At 44.7% G+C, this 19136-nt stretch overlaps 2 protein-coding genes across 4 annotated transcripts in view; one reads left to right on the forward strand and one right to left on the reverse strand.

Annotated features, from left to right (window-relative positions):
- Positions 1–5619, reverse strand: part of TECPR2 (tectonin beta-propeller repeat containing 2) — a 92741-nt gene extending 87122 nt beyond the window's left edge. For 2 of the 3 annotated variants that reach the window (XM_045560214.1, XM_045560223.1), the window contains exon 1: positions 5426–5580. The gene's annotated coding sequence lies outside the window, so the exon portion shown is untranslated. Of the gene's footprint in view, positions 1–5425 lie in introns of all 3 variants that reach the window. The other variant, XM_045560203.1, reaches the window with a different exon arrangement.
- LOC123644302 (cyclin dependent kinase 2 interacting protein) lies at positions 5590–14726 on the forward strand. The gene is made up of 5 exons (XM_045560370.1): positions 5590–5691; positions 8504–8672; positions 10341–10470; positions 13239–13368; positions 14216–14726. Exons 1-5 carry the CDS (start codon positions 5685–5687, stop codon positions 14416–14418), a joined length of 639 nt encoding a protein of 212 aa, XP_045416326.1. The 5' UTR covers positions 5590–5684; the 3' UTR covers positions 14419–14726.
- Positions 14727–19136: the final 4410 nt, after the last annotated feature.

Here is a 19136-nt window from a genome sequence, read left to right on the forward strand (position 1 = left end):
GCCAGCAGGTATTAAAAACTGTCACAATTCTGCAGAAGGTAACAGCATAATGAAATCTTGAATCGAAAGTGTTCAAGCTGAAATCCTAGTATTCGTCCTGGATTCCTCTGTTTCCCTTACCCCTACAACAATCCCTATCTCCAAACCGACCTCACCCCTGGCCCCTTCTCACCAACTGTATGGCCGTGCCGTAGTGGAAGCCATCACATCTCTCACCTGCACTGCTATGGTCTTCCGGTGACTGTCCGCTGCTTCTACACCTGCCTCTAGAATCCACACTCATCCAAAGCCATCAGAATGAGCTCTCTGACCTCACTGAAATTAAAAACTTCTGTGCTCCAAAGGACACCATCAAGAAAGTGAAAGACAACCCACAGAATGGAAAAAAATACTTGCTAATCATATATCTGATGAGAGATTTTATCTAAAATATATAAAGAACTCTTAAAATTAAATAATAAAAAGACAATTCTAAAAGCCAGGTGCAGTGGCATGCGCCTATAGTCCCAGATACTTGGGAGGATCTGTTGAGCCCAAGAATTTGAGGCCAGACTGGGCAACACAGTGAGACCCTATCTCTTTAAAAAAAAAAAAAAAGACAATTTTAAAATGGACAAGGATCTAAGAGATATTTCTCCAAGGAAGATACACAATGGCCAATAAGTACATGAAGAAATACTCAATATCATTAAGCATTAGGGAAATGCAAATCAAAACCACAATGAAGGCCGGGCGCGGTGGCTCACGCCTGTAATCCTAGCTCTGGGAGGCCGAGGCGGGTGGATCGCTCGAGGTCAGGAGTTCGAGACCAGCCTGAGCAAGAGTGAGACCCCCGTCTCTACTAAAAATAGAAAGAAATTATCTGGCCAACTAAAAATATATATACAAAAAAATTAGCCGGGCATGGTGGCTCATGCCTGTAGTCCCAGCTACTCGGGAGGCTGAGGCAGTAGGATCGCTTAAGCCCAGGAGTCTGAGGTTGCTGTGAGCTAGGCTGATGCCACGGCACTCACTCTAGCCCGGGCAACAAAGTGAGACTCTGTCTCAAAAAACAAACAAACAAACAAACAAACAAACAAAAAAACCACAATGAAATACCACTTAACACCTAGTAGGATGGCTATATTAAAAAAAAACCACAGATAACAAGTGTTAGCAAGGGTGTGGAGAAAACTGGATGCATCACTGGTGAAAAATAAAGAGGTGCAGCCACTGTGGAAAACGCGCTGGCAGTTCCTCAAAAGGTTAAACAGAGTTACCACATGACCCAGCAATTCCACCCCTAGGTATATACCCAACAGAAATGACTACATACAGCTACACAAAAACTTATACACAAATGTTCATAATATCTCTATTCATAATAGTCAAAAAGTAAAAACCACCCAACTGTCTGTCAAGTGATGAATGGACAAATAAAACGTGGTCTACCACACAATGGGATATTGTTAAGCAATAAAAAGGAGCGAAGTGCTAATTCATGCTATGACACAGATGAACCTTGAACACACTACCAAGTGAAAGCAACCAGACACCAAAGACCACATATTACGTGATTCCATTTATAGGAAATGTCCGGAATAGACACAAACCTATAGACTGAAAGTAGATTAGCGGTTGCCTAGAGCCAGGAAATGAAGTGGGTAGGGGTTGATTGCTAAAGGATATAGGGTTTCCTTTTAGAGTGATGAAAAAGTTCTAAAATTGACTGTAGTGATGGTTGCATAACCGTGAGTATACTCAAAACCACTGAACTGTATATTTTAGATAGGTGAATTGTATGGTATGTGAATTATATCTCAATAAAGCTGTTACCAAAAATAAAAAGAATCAGCTCTTTCTAAGAGAAATCAGACCATACCACCCACTATGCTCAAAATTCCTCACTGTTCCCCTGTGCTCCAAGAATAAAAACCAAATGCCTTCTGTGTGTGGCCCACAAGGCCCCATGTGGTCTAAACCCTTCCCAACTCCCTTTTGAATTTCTACCCCTCTGTACTTGTCCTCCAAGCTCGAGCTCCACTGGTCCACTCTTTCCCCCTCAGGTTTCAATGGACTGACTGTTCCCTCTACTCAGAAGGATCTTCTCATATCTGGCTTCTTCTCAACGCTGGGGACTCAGCTTAAATGTTACCACCACAGAAAGGCCTTCCCTGACCAGATCACATAAGTCCTCTTCCCTCTAGCACATGTCCTTCATAATCCTCATCACAACCTCTAATTACTCTATTTGCTAAACAATTTAACAATCATCTCTCCCATGAGAATGTAAGCAACAAAAATTCTCTCTTGCTTACCAAAGTAACTCCTAGTACCTAATAATATGTTTGGCACAGAGTAGATGCTCAATAAAGATTTGTTAACTTCAGGTCTTAGCACAAAAGAATATTCTCAAGCCAATCCTTAAAATCGATAATGCTTCCTTCGTCATGAAATTTCAGTTAAAAATATAAAACACTACTCTATGACATTCTTCTTCAAGTCCTTATGCTTCCTTCTCCCAGTAGTTCCACCAATCCCATAAACCTGGAAGGTGGCAGCTAGCCTTAATAGGTGAATCGTTGACTGATAACACCCAACTGCCATCTTGATGGACAGTTTCTGGAAACTGGAGCTAGGACTAATACAGTTTAAATCACCCACTTAGTGGTACAACGATCATATGTTACCAGAGTGCTCTAAAAACACTAATGGTTTAAGGATTCTCTCCAAAATCTCTAGGAAGCAATAATCAGTATCCCTAATGTACAATCTATTTTTGAAGTCTGGCTACAAGATCTATTAATTCTTAATTTTAAGTGTTAAATTCTTGCAGCAGAACATAATGAGGTTGAGGCAGTCATTTATCCTCCACATGAAATTCTGTCACTTCCCTGTTCCCATCCCCACTGGCTAGCCAGTGCTCACAAGCTAAAGCCTAACACAAGCATGGAAACTGGACATTGCCACAAAGTGGTCTGTGTCTAACTTCATCTCGAGCCACTCTTCTGTCCACGCTCTGCTCCAGTGCAGTGAGCTTTCTGCCACAGTCCCTGAACACACTATGACCTGTATGTCTTTGCAGAGCAATGTCCCCTTCCACTCTTCCACATCCCCCAGACATACCCTGTAAGAACTAGTTCTCCACCAGGAAGCCTTCAGATTCCCTCAGACACTTGGCTGGCCCTTCTCTGCTTGCATAGAACTCCATGAGGGCAGTTATCACACAGCACCGCCATTATTGTTTTCTATCTCCTTCAGTGGACTCTTTCTAGTCTTTGCCTATGTCCTTCTAGTCTATAAACTTTGTGGTGCTTCAGAAGACCAATCAATAAAGAGTACAATCAATGCTCAACAAATGTTTGTTGAATTAATCTCTCTCAAAACACTGTGCAAGATTTCCCTAAGTATGACAGCCCTAAACATAAGATAGTGGCAAAAATCCACTGGAAATCTTATGTCCAGGTCCAAAGAATACATTCATTTTAAATTTAGCATGCCATTTGAACAATAGCTCACTTCTACCTTAGCAATTCACAAAGCTATCACCTACTCCCTCCTGATTCTACCAAGCTCTCCATGCTTGATGTCAAAACTTTTCGTTATGTGTATAACTGTTTCCTGATCTATTCTTCATCTTTCCAAGTTCAATAAACTGCTCTGCTTGATGCCTGCTTCCTTCCTTTTCCCCCACTAAGTTCCAGTAGCCATTTTGTTCAAATTATTTAAGAGGCTAATATGAAATGAGATCCTCTTTAAACTTGAAGTGTAACTTTTCTAAGGGAAAAAAACCAGTAGGAGCTAGCCTTCTATTGAAAAAGACAATATATCCAAACCTTTCCTGCTTTGAAAAAAAAAAGAAAAAGACAATATGGCTACAAAACAACTTAAACCTAACAAAAGCTACTTACTAGTCACTCCAGAAGAGGACTATCCTTACTCCATCTTCCCCACCACTAGTTTCCAAGTCAGTCCTGAAAACTCGAGTATCCTCTACACGTGCACTTGGTTCACAGTTTGAAAGCTCAAAGGCCAGATTATTAGCTCCCTGAGGGCAGCAGCTGGGTCTGTCTGGCCCACCACAGCATCCCTAGAGCCTGGTACAGTGGCTGGCACGCAATGGACCCCAAATAACTACCTGCTGAATGAACAAACATGGGATGTAAGTCAGGTTACCAAAAACAGCAACGTCAGAGGCTTATTAAGGCAAATTAGAGCGTGAGAAAGTACAAAAGTCTTGCAGCTTAAAAGACCAGGAGTCACCAGTGACCATAAGATGCTACAGTGGCTTCAATCCCAGATTCTGCTCGTGCCTGAGATCTGGGTTTGGGGATTTCCCTGAATTTCCTTTCTTAAAGTTTACAAGACCTTGGCTGCCAGGAGGCAGTCAACCCCAGCTGCAAATGATCACTCCCGTACATGGGAAAAGGGTGCACCCAGGCTGGTACCCCCACATTCTGTCAACAAATGGAACAGAAGCAACAGAACAGAATAAAATTCTTGAATCCCATTGAGAGAGGAAGAACACACAGCAGGGAAGAGAAATGGAAGTAAAGAAGGAAAACTAATGAGAAGTCAGAGATGTGTAAGAAGGGACTAGAGGAATGAGAAAGAAGACAGGCTAGCACAGATGTAGGTGATCATCGGAGGGGCTATCATGTATTGAAATGTACCGCGTGCCCGGCACTGTGCTTAACTTTACATGCACTGACCCATTTAATCCTCCCACGAAGCCAGAGGTAGAAACTATTATCATCTCCATTTTACTGGTGAGGAAACAAAGCCTAGCGAGGTGGTGGCACTTGCCTCGAACACAGCTGTGAGGGGGCAGCGCTGGGACCTCACGCGGGGTCTGACTCCAAGGCATCGCGTTCCTTAACCCTCACTGCCTGCTCTGCCTCCCAGGCATTACGATAGCGTTGAGAGAGGAGTCACTCGCTGATTCATTTAACAAGTTCTTACTGAACACCTACTGGGCAAATCAAGGCCTGCTGCCAGGAGCTGGTGGGCAGATGTAGGGACAGGGGCTGAGAGGCTCGGGGACAGAACGTCGACCTTAAAACGAAGGGGCCCGAAGCCACGGGGCCAGCGGCAGAGGGATGCCAGGGCGGGGCAGGCGGGGAGGAGCGAGGGCAGCCGGGGCGCGCAAGGCGCGCAGGGTGGTGAGGGAAGACCCGGCGAAGCCAGGAGGGGTGGGCGACACTGCTCGGCTCCGCGGACCGCCGGCTTCTGCCGGGCGGCGAGCCAGGCTTTTCCCGGTTAGGGCATTTGGTCTCGCGCGGGCGAGACGGCAGGCCGGAGGGAAGGCGGCGAAACGGGCAGTGCAGACCCTGAGGGGCTGAGGCGCGGGAAGGGTGGCCAGAGGGAGGAGTGAGCGGCGGCTGGGAGGCCGAGGAAGGGGCGCGGGGCCGGGCATCGGGGCCGCCCGCGGCGTCGCTGGACTCACCTCCCGCGACAGCCCCTCCGGACTCGTCGGCCCCGCGGGGCCGGAGGAGGCGGGGATGGACTCTGGGCCGCGGGGGCTGCCGGGAGCCCGTTCCCTGGGCAACGGGGCCGGCACCGGAGAGCCTCAGCTGGCTCCGCCGGGGGCTAGAGCGGCAGAGCCACAAGTGGCAGCGGGCGGGGAGGGCGGAAGTTACGTCATCGCGCTGCCGGTGTGAGTAGGCGGGGCTTCGGGTCTCCTTCCAGGGATCTCTGCGGACCGTATGGAAGGTGAGAGGGGTGGGTTCCCCGGGTAGGGGAGGCTGTGACTCGGGTAGGGGAGGCTGTGAGCTTTACGGCTTGGGCTGCAGGCTGAGTGAGAAGCCCAGGAGCCCTCCGGAGTAAATGGGGGTCTGTGCCTTGCGCCAGCCCAGGGCGCTGGCCCCGCACAGGCTTTGCTGCAGTCAGCTCCGGGGAAAGTTTTGCCAAGCCTGTTTTTTCACGTGGAGTGACAACTGAACTAATAATGTATGCAGAAGAGTGTCAGCAGATCTGACACAAAAATTGTAATTGTCACTGTAAATTAGCATTAACGGAACTCACTGGGTGCCAAGCCTTGCATGTCCAGTTCCTCCACCCTTCCCTGAACCCCGCTCAATCAGAATTACTTGGCCACAGACCATTCTGCTTGTAATGAAAGCTAGTATTCAAGAAGTGCTCACTGTGTGCTGAATAGTGTTCTGAGTACGTGGATCAGCCCATTTAAGCCTCACAGCGATCCCATGAAGTAATATATGTCAACCCTATTGTGCAGATGGGGAGCCAAGGTTTGGAGGGGATGAGTAACTTAGCCACTGTGCTATACCTCACTGTGCCCTGTCTGTGACTCCCTTTATTGGTCTCTCTTTCTCTACTAGCCTGTAAGTTTCTCAGTGTCAGAGCTATGTTTTTGTTTCCTACATATGTGCCAAATATGAGGCAGACTGACCATGAATCAGATGAGATCCTGCCCTTAGGAACCCCTATTGGGGGAGAGAAACCCTGAGACAATTATAGAACAGGTAGTAAGAGCTATTCCTCCATTTAACACATTTTACTGAGCACCTAGTATGTGCTGAAGGTCTGAAAAGGAATAAGAAATAGTCCCTACCCTGGTGGAACTTACAGTCTAGCAGGGAATGTAGATATTAAAGCAAATACAGTATTGGTGAGTGTCCTGATAGCAGAATTATAGGATGTTCCACACCAGATATCTAGTCTATTGAGTGCTAACCCAACCTGGGGGATCCAGGAAGACTTCCATGTGGAAATGACTTTTTAAAAACCTAAATCAAAGCATGTCACTGCCCTACTCAAAGCCTATTGCGTGCTCTCCTTTGTACTTACAATAAAGTCCAAACTTCTCATCTTGGCCTGTAAGGTTCTAGGTTTGTGATCATCTACTCCCCCATTACTCCTCCCCTGCCCCCCATCCATTTCATTCTAGCCACACTAGGTTTTTTTTTCTAGTTTTTGAACTCACCAAGCTCAGTCTCATGTTAAAGGCCATGTCGCTGACTCTCCTTTCCTTTTTCTGGCTTCTCATCATTCAGTTCTCAACCTCAATAACGCCTTCTCAGGGGGTCACGCTAACACAGGCCCCATTTCATTTTTCTTATATATTATATGAGCTAATTGTGGTCATTTAATTATTAATTATCTGCTTTCCCTTTGGAAAGAAAGTTCCATGAAAATGGTTCTGGTCTGTCGCATTCAGTCACTTCATTCCCCTATGCCTGGCATATTGTAGGCAGCAAGCAAATAGTTGTTTAAGTACAGAATGAATGAAAAATCAATATGACATGTTAAAGTGGAGCCCTCAAGAATACTAAGAGTTAACCAGGTGAGTGGGACCACACACTTATAGGAAAAACATTCCAAGTCAGAGTCAGAACTTGTACAGAGCTAGTGCTGAGGCTTAGAAAACAAGTGGGAGAGGAGGAAGCTGTAGAAGTGGTGGGCAGAGCTTATAACAGGTAAAATATTGGATGCCTGCCATGTGCCAGGCCCTGACGGCTTCACATGCATTATCCAATTTCAACAACCTATGAAGTAGATACTACTAACATTTTTATCCCCATTTTACAGATGAGAATGTTGAGGCTCCAAGGAGTTCACTAACTTGCCCAAGATCTCACAGCTAGCAGAGCTGGTATTCAGACCCAGGCAATGTGGCCTTCACAGTCTAGACTCCAAACCATACAGCTGTTACGTGTCCTGGATTCCTCAAAGGGACTTTATCCTGTGAGCCATGAGAAGCCTATGTAGAGTGCTAAGTAGAGAAGGAAAAAGTACACAAGAAGGCTGGGGGAGAACAAACAACCTGAGTTGACGCTTGGTGGTCTGGGGGTTGCTTCCCGTGGGCAGTGGGATCTGGGTGAATCTTTGAGGATGGGCGACATCAGCCTGAGGAAGGAAGGAGAGAGAACTGAATGCACAAAGACCTTCAGGCAACTCAGCTTTTGAAGAGCTGCCAGTAGTTCACTTTAACTGGAGATTGAGGATGGGCTCATGGTGTGGGTTGAGAATGGACAACCAGGAGTCTGGACTTCCTCCTGAGTTCCAAGCAGGGCGGTGGCAGTATCGTGATCGTGTCTGCATCTCTGGTGCCTTGGAATGACAACCACTCGTGAGCCACAGAGCTCTGAACAAATTTAACGTATCAAAGTGCCCGAGACTGATAGTGGGATTACTGAGGAGTCAGGGCTAAATTATGCTGTAGGAAAGGGAATAGAAGCCATTGAAGAGTTTTAGCAGAAAGTCACAACTTTACCTGATTTCTAAGCTTTGAAAGGAGTCAGACTGCTTAAGGTAAAAACCTTGTGGCCCCATTAAGCTGAAAAAGGATGCAACTATATCTAGAGAATCTTAAAATGTAAAAAAAATTGTTTTTTGTCTTATTCCGGGAACTTCCACATTCATTAAGACTTCTGAGCCTCTATAGCATTTATTTGTCCAGTTGACATAGCATTTCAGATAACTTTACTATTGAAAGTTATAACGTTTGCCCTCCAACGATGATTATGTATTCCATAATAATTATGTTTCTTTTACTCCCTATCAGCAAAGACTCTTGGAATTGCAACGCCCAGAAAACCTGTCTTATCTGTCAGTGCAAGAAAAATTAAGGACAATGCAGCCGATTGGCATAATTTAATCTTGAAATGGGAAACCCTCAATGATGCAGGTTTTACCACTGCAAATAATATTGCCAACCTGAAAATCAGTTTATTGTAAGTACCTATAGGTTCTTCATGCTCTGAGTTTTCACTGTTAATGATTGGGCAGAAATTTCAGGGAAGTTTTTTAGTGTGAGAATTTATTGACATGAATAAATTAAAAAATAAAATATTAAGCAAAAAAAGCAAATGGTAAAATGACACATGCAAGTATGAACTGTATATGTACATTTTAAATACAAAATTATATTACATATTGGTCATGGTTATATCTGTATATAAAATTATAAAAATGGTTTGGAAGGATACAGGCTCAATCCATGATACTGGTGTCTTTTAGGAAGAATGGGTACTGGAGTGCCAGGCAAATGGGACTTCATCTTCATGCTGCTGCATTTTATTTCTTAAAAAAAGACAAAGGAATCATGAAAGAGCCTTTAGAATTAAATTCAGCCATGCAGCATCTTTGGTATAGAGCACAGTGCTGGGTATACAAAGATAAATAAGCATGGATCTCTTCCTCAGAGAGCTCACAATCTAGGGATATGTTTTTTAAACTAAAGGCTGTGACCCATGGGGCATGAAATTAATCTAGTGGGGCCACAATCAACACAGAAGGGAAAAAATGAAACATGGAAATAGAATAGAAAATACTGAAGAGCATCTTATGTAGTGAGGGTAAGAATTGTTTCATGGAACTTCCTGAGCAGGATCCCACCAGGAAAAGGCAGCAGAAGCTGAAAATACATGATGTGTTTGAGGGAATTTCACAGGAGAGCAAGTTGAAGAGAGTCAGGAGACAGGGCCAGGGAGTGAAGACTCAGGCCTGCAGACAAAGGAAAGCTGGATGATGTATACTTTTTTAATTATAACTTTGAGAAATTAAAAATATAAATGGGGGGAGTACAAAGACTAATAAAGCCAATCCACCAATCAGAATTGGGAGAAATGTATGTGTCCTCCAGCTTGCCTTTGATTTTTCACAACGTGAACACACCCAAGTAACAGCTCTGTGGATCAGGAAATGGAACGTTGCCCCCACAGCCCCACTCGTCTTCCCTGCTAGTCACTTCTCCCCTCAAGAAATGCAGCATTGCCTCAGAAGCTCCAGTCTCGCCCCCTCGTCCATACCTGCCTTCTGCTGGTAGACGGCCACTATTCTGATTTTTATTTTTTTATTATTTTGGAGGGTTTTGTTTTTCTTTTTTGAGATAGGGTCTCACTATGTTGCTCGGGCTAGAGTGCCGTGGTGTCATCGTAGCTCACTACAACCTCAAACTCCTAGGCTCAAGCAATCCTCCTGCCTCAGCCTCCTAAGCAGCTGGGACTACAGGCGCTTGTCACCACGCCTGGCTAATTTTTCTACTTTTTATAGAGACAGGGTCTCTCTGGGTTGCCCAGGCTGGTCTCAAACTCCTGGCCTCAAGCAGTCCTCCCACCTCAACCTCCCAAGGTTCTGGGATTACAGGTGTGAGCTACCACACTCAGTCTTACATGTCTGAATTAATGGACTTATTCTAGTACAAAATTGAGTGACTAGTGGACATAGTCGTTGTGCACATAAATAATAATTAAATTTGTATGACAATGACATAAAACAACATGCTTATGTGAAATATCTGGCATACTTATGTGGATGTTGAGTTTTCTGGAATGTATTATAACAAAATGAGGCAAGCTTAAACAGTATATTTAGTACTCATTATTTTCTATTTTGTCCAGGAGTAAGGACAAGGCACAATTAGAGAGCAGCAGCCCAACTGATGATGAAAATGAAGAAAAGATGTATCCGGAATACAGTGAAGAACTGGAGATGCTGTGTGAGGAGTTGCAGGCCACCTTGGCTGGTCTGGTGAGAGCTAAAGACCACCTGTGGTCCACAGTGCTGACTCTGATGGAGATTATCTGGGGTTTGCTTGACCGTCAGCCCCATCTGACACTGTTGGCTGTTCTTTCCTTCTCCTCAGCCTCCTCTGGTGGTCTTGTCCTCTGCTTACCCCACAGATCTTGACTTTGCGCCGGATGCAGTCCTAGACACTCCCTCTTCTTGTCCTGCGCCTTGCCCAGGGCAATTTCACCCACGTCCAGGGCTCCACACAGTAAATACTGTAGGCTTTGTGGGCCAGGCAGTCTCTGTTGTGACTGCTCGGCCCTGCCGTCAGGGCTAAAGCAGCCATAGGTCAGACAGAAGCGAATGCATGTGCTGTGTTCCAGTAAAACCTTAGTTATGGACACTGAAATTTGAGTTTTATGTAATTTTCATGTGTCCCAAAATATTATTATACTTTTGATTTTCTTCAATCATTTAAAAATGTAAAAACTATTCTTAGCTCAAAGGCCATAAAAATATAGGCCATGGGCCAGATTTGGGCTGTGGGCTGTAGTTTGCCTACCCCTGATACAGCACGTAAGAGACTGAAATGTTTGGGGTTTTTTGGTTTTTTTTTTTTTTTTTTTGAGACTGGGTCTTGCTCTGTTACCCTGGGTAGAGTGCAGTGGTGTGAGCATAGCTCACAGCAGCCTCCAACTCTTAGGCTCAAGTGATCCTCCCACCTCAGCCTCCCAAGTAGCTGGGACTACAGGTGTGCACCTCCACGTCCAGCTGATTTTTTAATTTTTTGTAGAGACAGGGTCTAGCTTGTGCTTAGGCTGCTCTCACATTCCTGGCCTCAAGTATCCCCCCACCTTGGCCTCACAGAGTGCTAGAATTATAGGCATGAACCACTGCACCTGGCCATGAATATTTATTTTATACCTCAGGTTGTAATTCAATAGTACTTTATTTTGTTGTTCAAATTGTTCCCACTTGGCCATTGAGAGTTCTGTTGGCTCCTGTGTCCTTTGGACATAGTCTCTTCATTGTGTGGTTTTGGTTTTTTTGTTTTGAACACTTTTTTACTTCATGGCTTTAAAAGATGCTTCATGCTCATCTTGTGTGTTTCCTGCCTAAGATACTTCTTAAAGTCCGAGGATCAGCCATTTCTCCAAGGAGCCCTGGTTCCTTTTATTGGAGAATCCCATTAGACACCAGGATCTGTATGCTAGCTATCAGCTTAGACGTTCTCTGCTCCAGTGAATGTATTCTATTTTAAAGTGGTTTGGAAATAAGTTCTCATTCTATGTTCAATCCAAAAGTTGATGTTATAAGGATACCATTTTTCCTATTTTCCTTCAGCCTTTAGAGAGAATGGTTTCCAGACTTGGCTTTAAGTATCTTTCATAAATTTGATCTTACTGGGGGGGTCTGATGCACCCCTTTCCCTAAACTGGACTAACATTTCACAGTTAGTGAAATGGGCCGTGTTAGCTGTGGGAGGAGACTACTGATGCTGAAATGGCAGGGTGGGCTGCTGTTCATACACGTGCAGTTCAGGGCTGCACACGTGTATGTCACTCTGCCTCCTTATGGATGGCTGAGCTACAGAATTGAGCATGGCACCTCTAGCCTAGGGTCCAGCTTCCAGAATTTTCCTTGCTCTCCTGATCTTTATAAGCTTTTCTTAAAATTAGGTGGCAATAGAGAGCTGCTGCGGGATTCAGAGGAGAGAGCAGAAGGCATGGTATCAAGTTCTGGCCTCATCCTTCCCTAGCTTAACCTTGAGCAGTTTTCCCAGCTGGAAAGCAGAAATGATGAGTCCTCCCTCTGGGGTTGGGCCAAGTGAAATATCAAACCTAAAAAGATTTGAGAAAGGAGTAAAGTCCTTTAAAAATTAACGTTAACTAAATTTAGTGCCACTTCAGCTGTAATCAGAGGGTGGTTGGAAAGACCCACGTAAGGAATGAAGAGCTCGAAGATCTACAGATCTTTTCTTACTGCCTCCCGTGTACACAGAATCATCTGTACTTATGAGTTAGAAATCTGGTCTTAGGAGACCTATGCTACTTAAATCTGAAACCCTAGTTACTTCACCCATTTATTTAACACGTCCTTATATAACTCCAATGATGCACTTTGTAAATACTAACTCACTGTATCTGTCACCATCCTGTGAAAGCAAGCACTTTATTCACCCATTCCGTGCTGCCTCATGTGTACACAGGGGAGGGTGTTAGCATCTCCTGCAAGGGATGGTTTGAGGGCTGAGGATGGAGGCTGGCACGTGCTGAGGCACCCTCAACGTCAGGCTCTCATTGTTCCCTTCCTGCGTAGAGTGTCTTAGGCTGCTCTTCATTATTTTTAATACCATTTTATAAATAAGGAAACTGAGGCTCAAGGAGGTTTCAGTAAACTTAAAGATAGTTATAAAAAGAGAGAAACGAGCTCATTTAATGCCTTTTCTACTATCTTTCACTCAGTAAAAGCAGCAAGAGCTGGCCCTGGGATTCTTCCAGGTCTTTGGGGCTAAAACATGAGTGCCACTTACAAATCTCAGTGACGTGGGACTCGGCAGGACTGGAAATCTGGCATTTATTACCGAAGTAACCCAGATTAATGAAATCATGACAACTATCCGCTCCATCTCCCTAGGAATTTGCTGTGCGTGGAGTTAACAGTGTTTAGTTACTGGAATTTTAATCCCAACAGACTTACATTTCTTAGCTTTGAAATCTTATAGTTATTGAATCTGAGGCTGGAGATTTCCAATAATATTTTAATATTCCAAATTAATATCTTTTCAGACCAAAATACAGGTGAAAATGGAAAAGCTGTCTTCAACTACCAAGGGAATTTGTGAACTAGAAAATTACCATCATGGGGAGGAGAGTAAACGGCCCCCTCTGTTTCACACGTGGCCCACAACTCATTTCTGTAAGTAGTTCTTTCTCAGGGTAGACGTTACAAGAGCGTTTAATATCATCTAGATCTGGTACTTTAAGAAGCTGACAAGGCTTGAAATTCAATGCAGAAGTATCCATTGGGAGGAAGGGAGGCAGGGACATCTTAAAATAAGCATTTCTTCTTGGCTTTAATTACCTAATCATCAGCATAGAATATTAAACATAATTAGAGACCCAGGAAGCAAGTTACCATTATTGGCCACCTAATACCTATGGGTAGAATGAATTTCACTACTTGGTGGAGGCAGAAATCTATAATATTTTTTTTTTTTTTTTTTAGGAAGAAAGGTTTTCTTTGTTGTTGCTTTTTTTTTTTTTGCTTTGTTTTAATTAAAAAATAAATTGAGGTCACTGAAGCCAACCTCATGGAACAAGACTCCTGGGAAAAGTGAAAGTCATTACTTAAATAAGCTCTATGAGATACTTCTCAAAGGGTTACTTGTAGCTTTACTGGTTCAAAGAAAGGCTAAGCTGTTTGATGTTGATTTGATACTGCACTTTTTAAATAAGGGAGAAAAGGGAAAAATCTAGTGGAATGTTTTTATGAAGTATTGTCAGTCTGAAGCGAATTTCCTACTTATAATCACCACAAGTCACTTAAAAGTATAAAAGGTTACATCTACTTTTTAATTTCATCCTACTTACCATGTTATCTAACTATACTCATCTGCACCAGCTAGAGTGATAAACACCCATCTCATCCTTCTTCATTTTGGTCCTGTAGCTGATTCTGGTTTTTAATGAGGAACTTTTAAAAATGTGGTTCATCCGAGTACTTTCTTGAATTCGTATGAAGGGCAAATTAATGTCTATTCCAGATGAGGTTTCCCGCAAGCTCTCTGACATGTACAGGAAGGAGCTGCTCCTGAAGCGCACCGTAGCTGAAGAGCTTGCACACTGCTCGGACCACGACCTCACCCTGAGCTACTTGTCCATGTGGCTGCACCAGCCCTACGTGGAGAGTGACAGCAAGCTGCACCTGGAGAGCATGCTGCTCGAAACGGGGCACCGAGCACTGTGACCTCCCAGAGCAGCTTCACTTGGGAGCTTGGCCTCCATGCTCGGGCCTCTGGCTTCTTCCCCATCTCCGCAGATGGACAGTTTCCTGTGTGGGGCCCAGGGCTGCACCCCAGGATCACACAACCACCGGCCGCTTCAGGGCCTTCCAGGCTAGAGCATGTCCCTGGCTCCCATGGCTTCTCCAGGCATGTTCACGACATGGCGGCCTCCACCTGCTGCCGCCTGCCAGTCAGCCTTGTCTGCACCTGCTGTGAATCTGTCCTTCGTGAGTGCTTCTGAGTGAAATAAATGAGTTCCTGGACAGAATGATTTAGTGATCTGGTTTCTGTAAATTAGGTGTACTTTACATGTTTGTGTAGAAAATCCCTGGTTTGATATTTTCATTTTACACTTGTCTACATTGTTGAAATGTTTATGAGACTATATTAGTTTTTGGTAATTACAACTAATGTTTATAATCCCATAGAATTAACTAAGTAAAATTTGATATCATGGAAATGGAAAATACCTAAAAAAAAACAGCCACTGCTTGCCTACTGAGGATACAACCGGCCAGGTAAATACCTTCTGCATCACTCTGACACAATTCCTCTAGTCTGGCAAGGTTTGCAGCCATTTCCATGGTGATGTATTCGGTTAGAATAAGGAAAAGGTGGCAGTGTGAAACAGACTGAGGGGGCTGGCCAAAAACTAGTGGGGTCCCCAAAGCTTACTTTAAACTATTATTGTTTTCTGTTATTACTTGTTGTATGTTTTCTTCATCTGTGTTTGCCTTTTTATAAATTCCCTGGGCACAAATTATATTTCATGGGACTATGTACAGTGATACTTAGTTCTTTCTTTTTTTTTTTTTTGAGACAGAGTCTTGCTCTGTTGCCCCGGATAGAGTGCGGTGGGGTCATAGCTCACAGCAACTTCCAACTCCTGGGCTCAAGTGATCCTCCCGTTTCAGTCTCCCGAGTAGCTGGGACTCTACAGGCGGGTGCCACCACGCCCAGCTGATTTTTTTTTTTTTTGGAGAGACGAGGTCTCACCATGTTACCCAGGCTGGTCTCAAACTCCTAGGCTCAAGCAAGTCTCCCACCTCACCTTCCCAAAGTGCTGGGATTACAGGCATGAGCCACCATGCCCAGCCTCATTTTAGATTTTCTTATATTTAACTATTAAAATACTACTTACCTAAGTTTATCAAGACTATTTTAACTTTTATAGCCAGAAGGACCTCAGATACCTACTACCTCCAACTCCTGCTGTGTTCTTTTACAGATGAGAAAACAGAGGTCCCTTTTCTTCCTTAGAGAGTAGAACAAAAACAATTAAAATTAAAAAAAAAACAGAGGCCCCTAGTCAGGCATGGAGTTGTCTGAGTTATGTGCTACTAAATGACAGTCTCCAGATTTTCTTTCTCTTAGTACACCCTGATTTACCGAGAACACAGGTATAGCCCCCAGCCTCTATTTTCCTTACTTTTCTGCCAAGCATTTACCTACTATATGTTTAGCCCTGTGCTGAGAACTAGGGACTCAAAAACAAATGAGACATAAAATCCACTAGAGACTTTTGGACCAGGAAGGCAGAGTTGTAGTACAACACATGCAATAGTGTTTAATTCTACCATTTCTCCCCAGGAAAAGAAATCTAAGAAATTTCATGCTATGTGATAATAGGGTGTAGCTGTATTAAGTTGAAGTTCTAGGGTCCTAGGAACAAGTGCTTCTGAGGGAAGGAAAGAAAACAAAAGGCTGTATGGCAGAGGTGTGTTTTGAGTGAAAGTTAGGATTTCTCACTGTGCAACTGAGGTATCGAAAACATTTAAAGGCAACATATCTTAGGATTTCTCTGCCTTTGCTGTGTTTATTAAAATCTCACTATCACAAGCGTAGACACTTAGATATCTAGTAGTCTCATACCACATGGTCATCCTTGGCAAGAATGGTCTTGTCCTGCTAGGGGCTCCCTGCTTGCTGAGGAAGTGACTACTGCCAACAGCTGCAGAGACAGTTGGATGGGACAGAGCCCCCAGTGCCTCTGCTCACCAGCTGCCCACCTGGAAGATGTCTTGGCATGGGGTCCATCTGCGGTTGGTTTTATGTTTGGGAGGTGCTTAAAGAATAAACACTCTTCTTCAGAGGAGACACTGGAGGACTTAGTACCACAAACAGGCCTCCCAGGACATTTCATGTGTTCTTGACAATGCACTCCCCGGACACCCATCAGCAAGCTGCTCAGAACTAATGGGAAGGACAAACAAGTAAAAGAGCTAAGTGCTGAACAAAAATAATGAATCTGCTCAGTAATTTCTACCTGAAAGAAACAATGAAGTAGTCAGACCCCTAGCTGAATATAGTGGGTGGATCACACACACTTACATACTTCACCTCCAGAAATCCTGCCAAATTCTTGGTAAAGGAATATTAAAAGCTAGAAATCCACAAAATCAGGGGCCAGGAGCAGTGGCTCATGCCTATAATCCTAGCACTTTAGGAGGCCAAGGTAGGAAGATCGTTTGAGGCCAGGAGTTAGAGGTTGCAGTGAACTATGATGACGCCACTGCACTCCAGCCTGGGCAACAGAGTGAGACCCTGTCTCTAAATAACTAACTAACTAAATAAATGAATGAATGAAAAAAAACCAAGGCAATTATTTCCAGTGGAGAGAAAAAACTCAAAGAAAATGCCATCATAGTATCACCAATAAGGCTTAGCAAAGAAGGGCATTTGTATGTCAATGCAAGCATTAGATACAGACTTATAACAATTTGTGACATGTCTACACTACATGCGAGGGCCATGAGGCGTGTGAGCCGCATGCTCACATCTCACAACAGTCTGCCAATAACATCTGATATGACTAAAGAAAAGAGCCATATAGACGTAATTCAGAACCACGGAGGTAAACGGCTAAAAGGGCAGAAAGTGGTCGCTTCAGCGGAGGGGAGTGAGGGCAGCGGTGACTGAGGTCTGGCCTGCTGTTGCTCACCACAGGCCTTTGCTGTCATCTGATGTTTTATACGATGTGTTACTCCCCAGGTGAAAATAAAAATTTATTTTTTAAAATGTGCCTAAGAGGACATTAAATATCCTCTCTGCCGTGGCCCCCTTCTCTCCTGCTGGTTCAGCTCTCCCCACTCCTGTGCCACCTGGGAGGTTCTGGGGCTGCCGTGCCAGAGATGCCCAACCAGGGCTGCCTGACCAGGGCTGCCCCACTGCCATGTTTTCCAGGGAACACAGAAGAAGGGACTTTTCTTTCTTCCCATTCAGTAATAATTAACGATGGCTGAACATACACTAGGTGCCAGGTCTCGTGACAAATGCTGAAAATGTGTCAGTGAAGTCCCTCACCAGCCACCTGACGGGAATCCCTCGGGGCGGGGGGGGGGGGGAGGTGCTCCTTGTCCCCAGGTCTGTGCTCTAATGCCTCTTCCCTCCTGCTCCTAGTCTGAGTATTTGAAATTATAAGTACTATGTATACAAAACAAAGTTCTTCATGAGAAAAGGAAATTTCTGTTTATTCTATCCTAACAAGGCCATGTCTAGTAATAGAGGGTTGCAGCGTGGAAGCTGTGCTGTGTATCTCGTACGTACTTGGGAACTCTGCAACGGCCAGCCTAGAAGACGAGGCTCAGGGCACCCCAAGAGCAGAGTCCGGAGTCCTGCTCACTGCCACGGATCCCGTGCCTGGCACACAGCAGCACTTACCGGGCACATGGCCGGTCGGTGAGGACACCACTTCAGAGCCTCCAGTGTTTTCAACTCTGTGCAGTGGAATGAGGGTATTTTTTTTTTTTACTACAGTTAAATTTACTATCCATTCATAGTAGCACATACGCAATGGCGAAATTAAGATGTCGGATATTCAATAGAGTAGTGTCCTATAGGTACAAAATAAATCTATGTTTAACAGGGCCTGTCCAGACCACGGCTTGTTGTGCTAGTTGCCTGATGGGGGTTATGAATGATCCGCAAGGAGAAGGCTCTGTTCATCTCCAGGATCCCAGGAGGGAACACACGGTGTTTTCATGGAACTCTGGGCTCCTGGGAAGTGGCCCTGCGTCTACGGGACACCACAGCCTGACCTGGTAGCGCGACTCTCCTAGGCAGCTGCAGCCGTTCATCTGCCGGCTGTGGCTGTCCTGCTGAGAACACGCCCTTCTGTTCCTACTGAACCCGCCTGGAGATCAAGTGAGAGATACAGCTGCCTCCCAGTCGCTGAAGGGCTGTAGGAAACGCTGCCCCCGAGAACACAGCCCATCCCTCCACAGCAGGGGCCGGAAGGAGCACAGAACCAGGGCTCTGTGCAGCCGAGACCCCAGCTCTGTCCCTGAACGCAGCCCTCTTGGCTTGGGGCCTCTCCTGACAGTCTCTGCCAGCTGCGAGGAGAGAACAGCTGCTCCCTTTGAGTGCTCCTGTCTACGTGTGGACAAATGACCCTCCCACACTATAGCCCAGGAAAACATTCAAAAGAAAAGAGACCCCAGTAAGTGACTTTAAAAGTCGAAGAACTAGGATTCTAACCTGAGCTCCGTCTCGCTGTGGACCTCCAATAAGTCATCCTATCATTTGCACCTCACTTTCCTCATCCATGAAATGCAAGTAGAAATGAAATTTTTTCCTACTTCTCAATAAAATGCTGCCCAAGATGCTTAGGCTTATTTTTGTAATTGAACCCAGACACAGCTTCATGGGCCAAGTCAGGCAAAAAAGCAGCGAATCACCCAGG

This window comes from Lemur catta, chromosome 1, assembly GCF_020740605.2.
Source record: "Lemur catta isolate mLemCat1 chromosome 1, mLemCat1.pri, whole genome shotgun sequence".
NCBI lineage: Eukaryota > Metazoa > Chordata > Mammalia > Primates > Lemuridae > Lemur > Lemur catta.

Bases quoted from the DNA above. Each gene is read 5' to 3' on its own strand.
- LOC123644302 (XM_045560370.1), top strand. The intron at 8,673-10,340 runs GTAAGTACCTAT...TATTTTGTCCAG, and splicing joins AACCTGAAAATCAGTTTATT to GAGTAAGGACAAGGCACAAT. The intron at 13,369-14,215 runs GTAAGTAGTTCT...TGTCTATTCCAG, and splicing joins GTGGCCCACAACTCATTTCT to ATGAGGTTTCCCGCAAGCTC.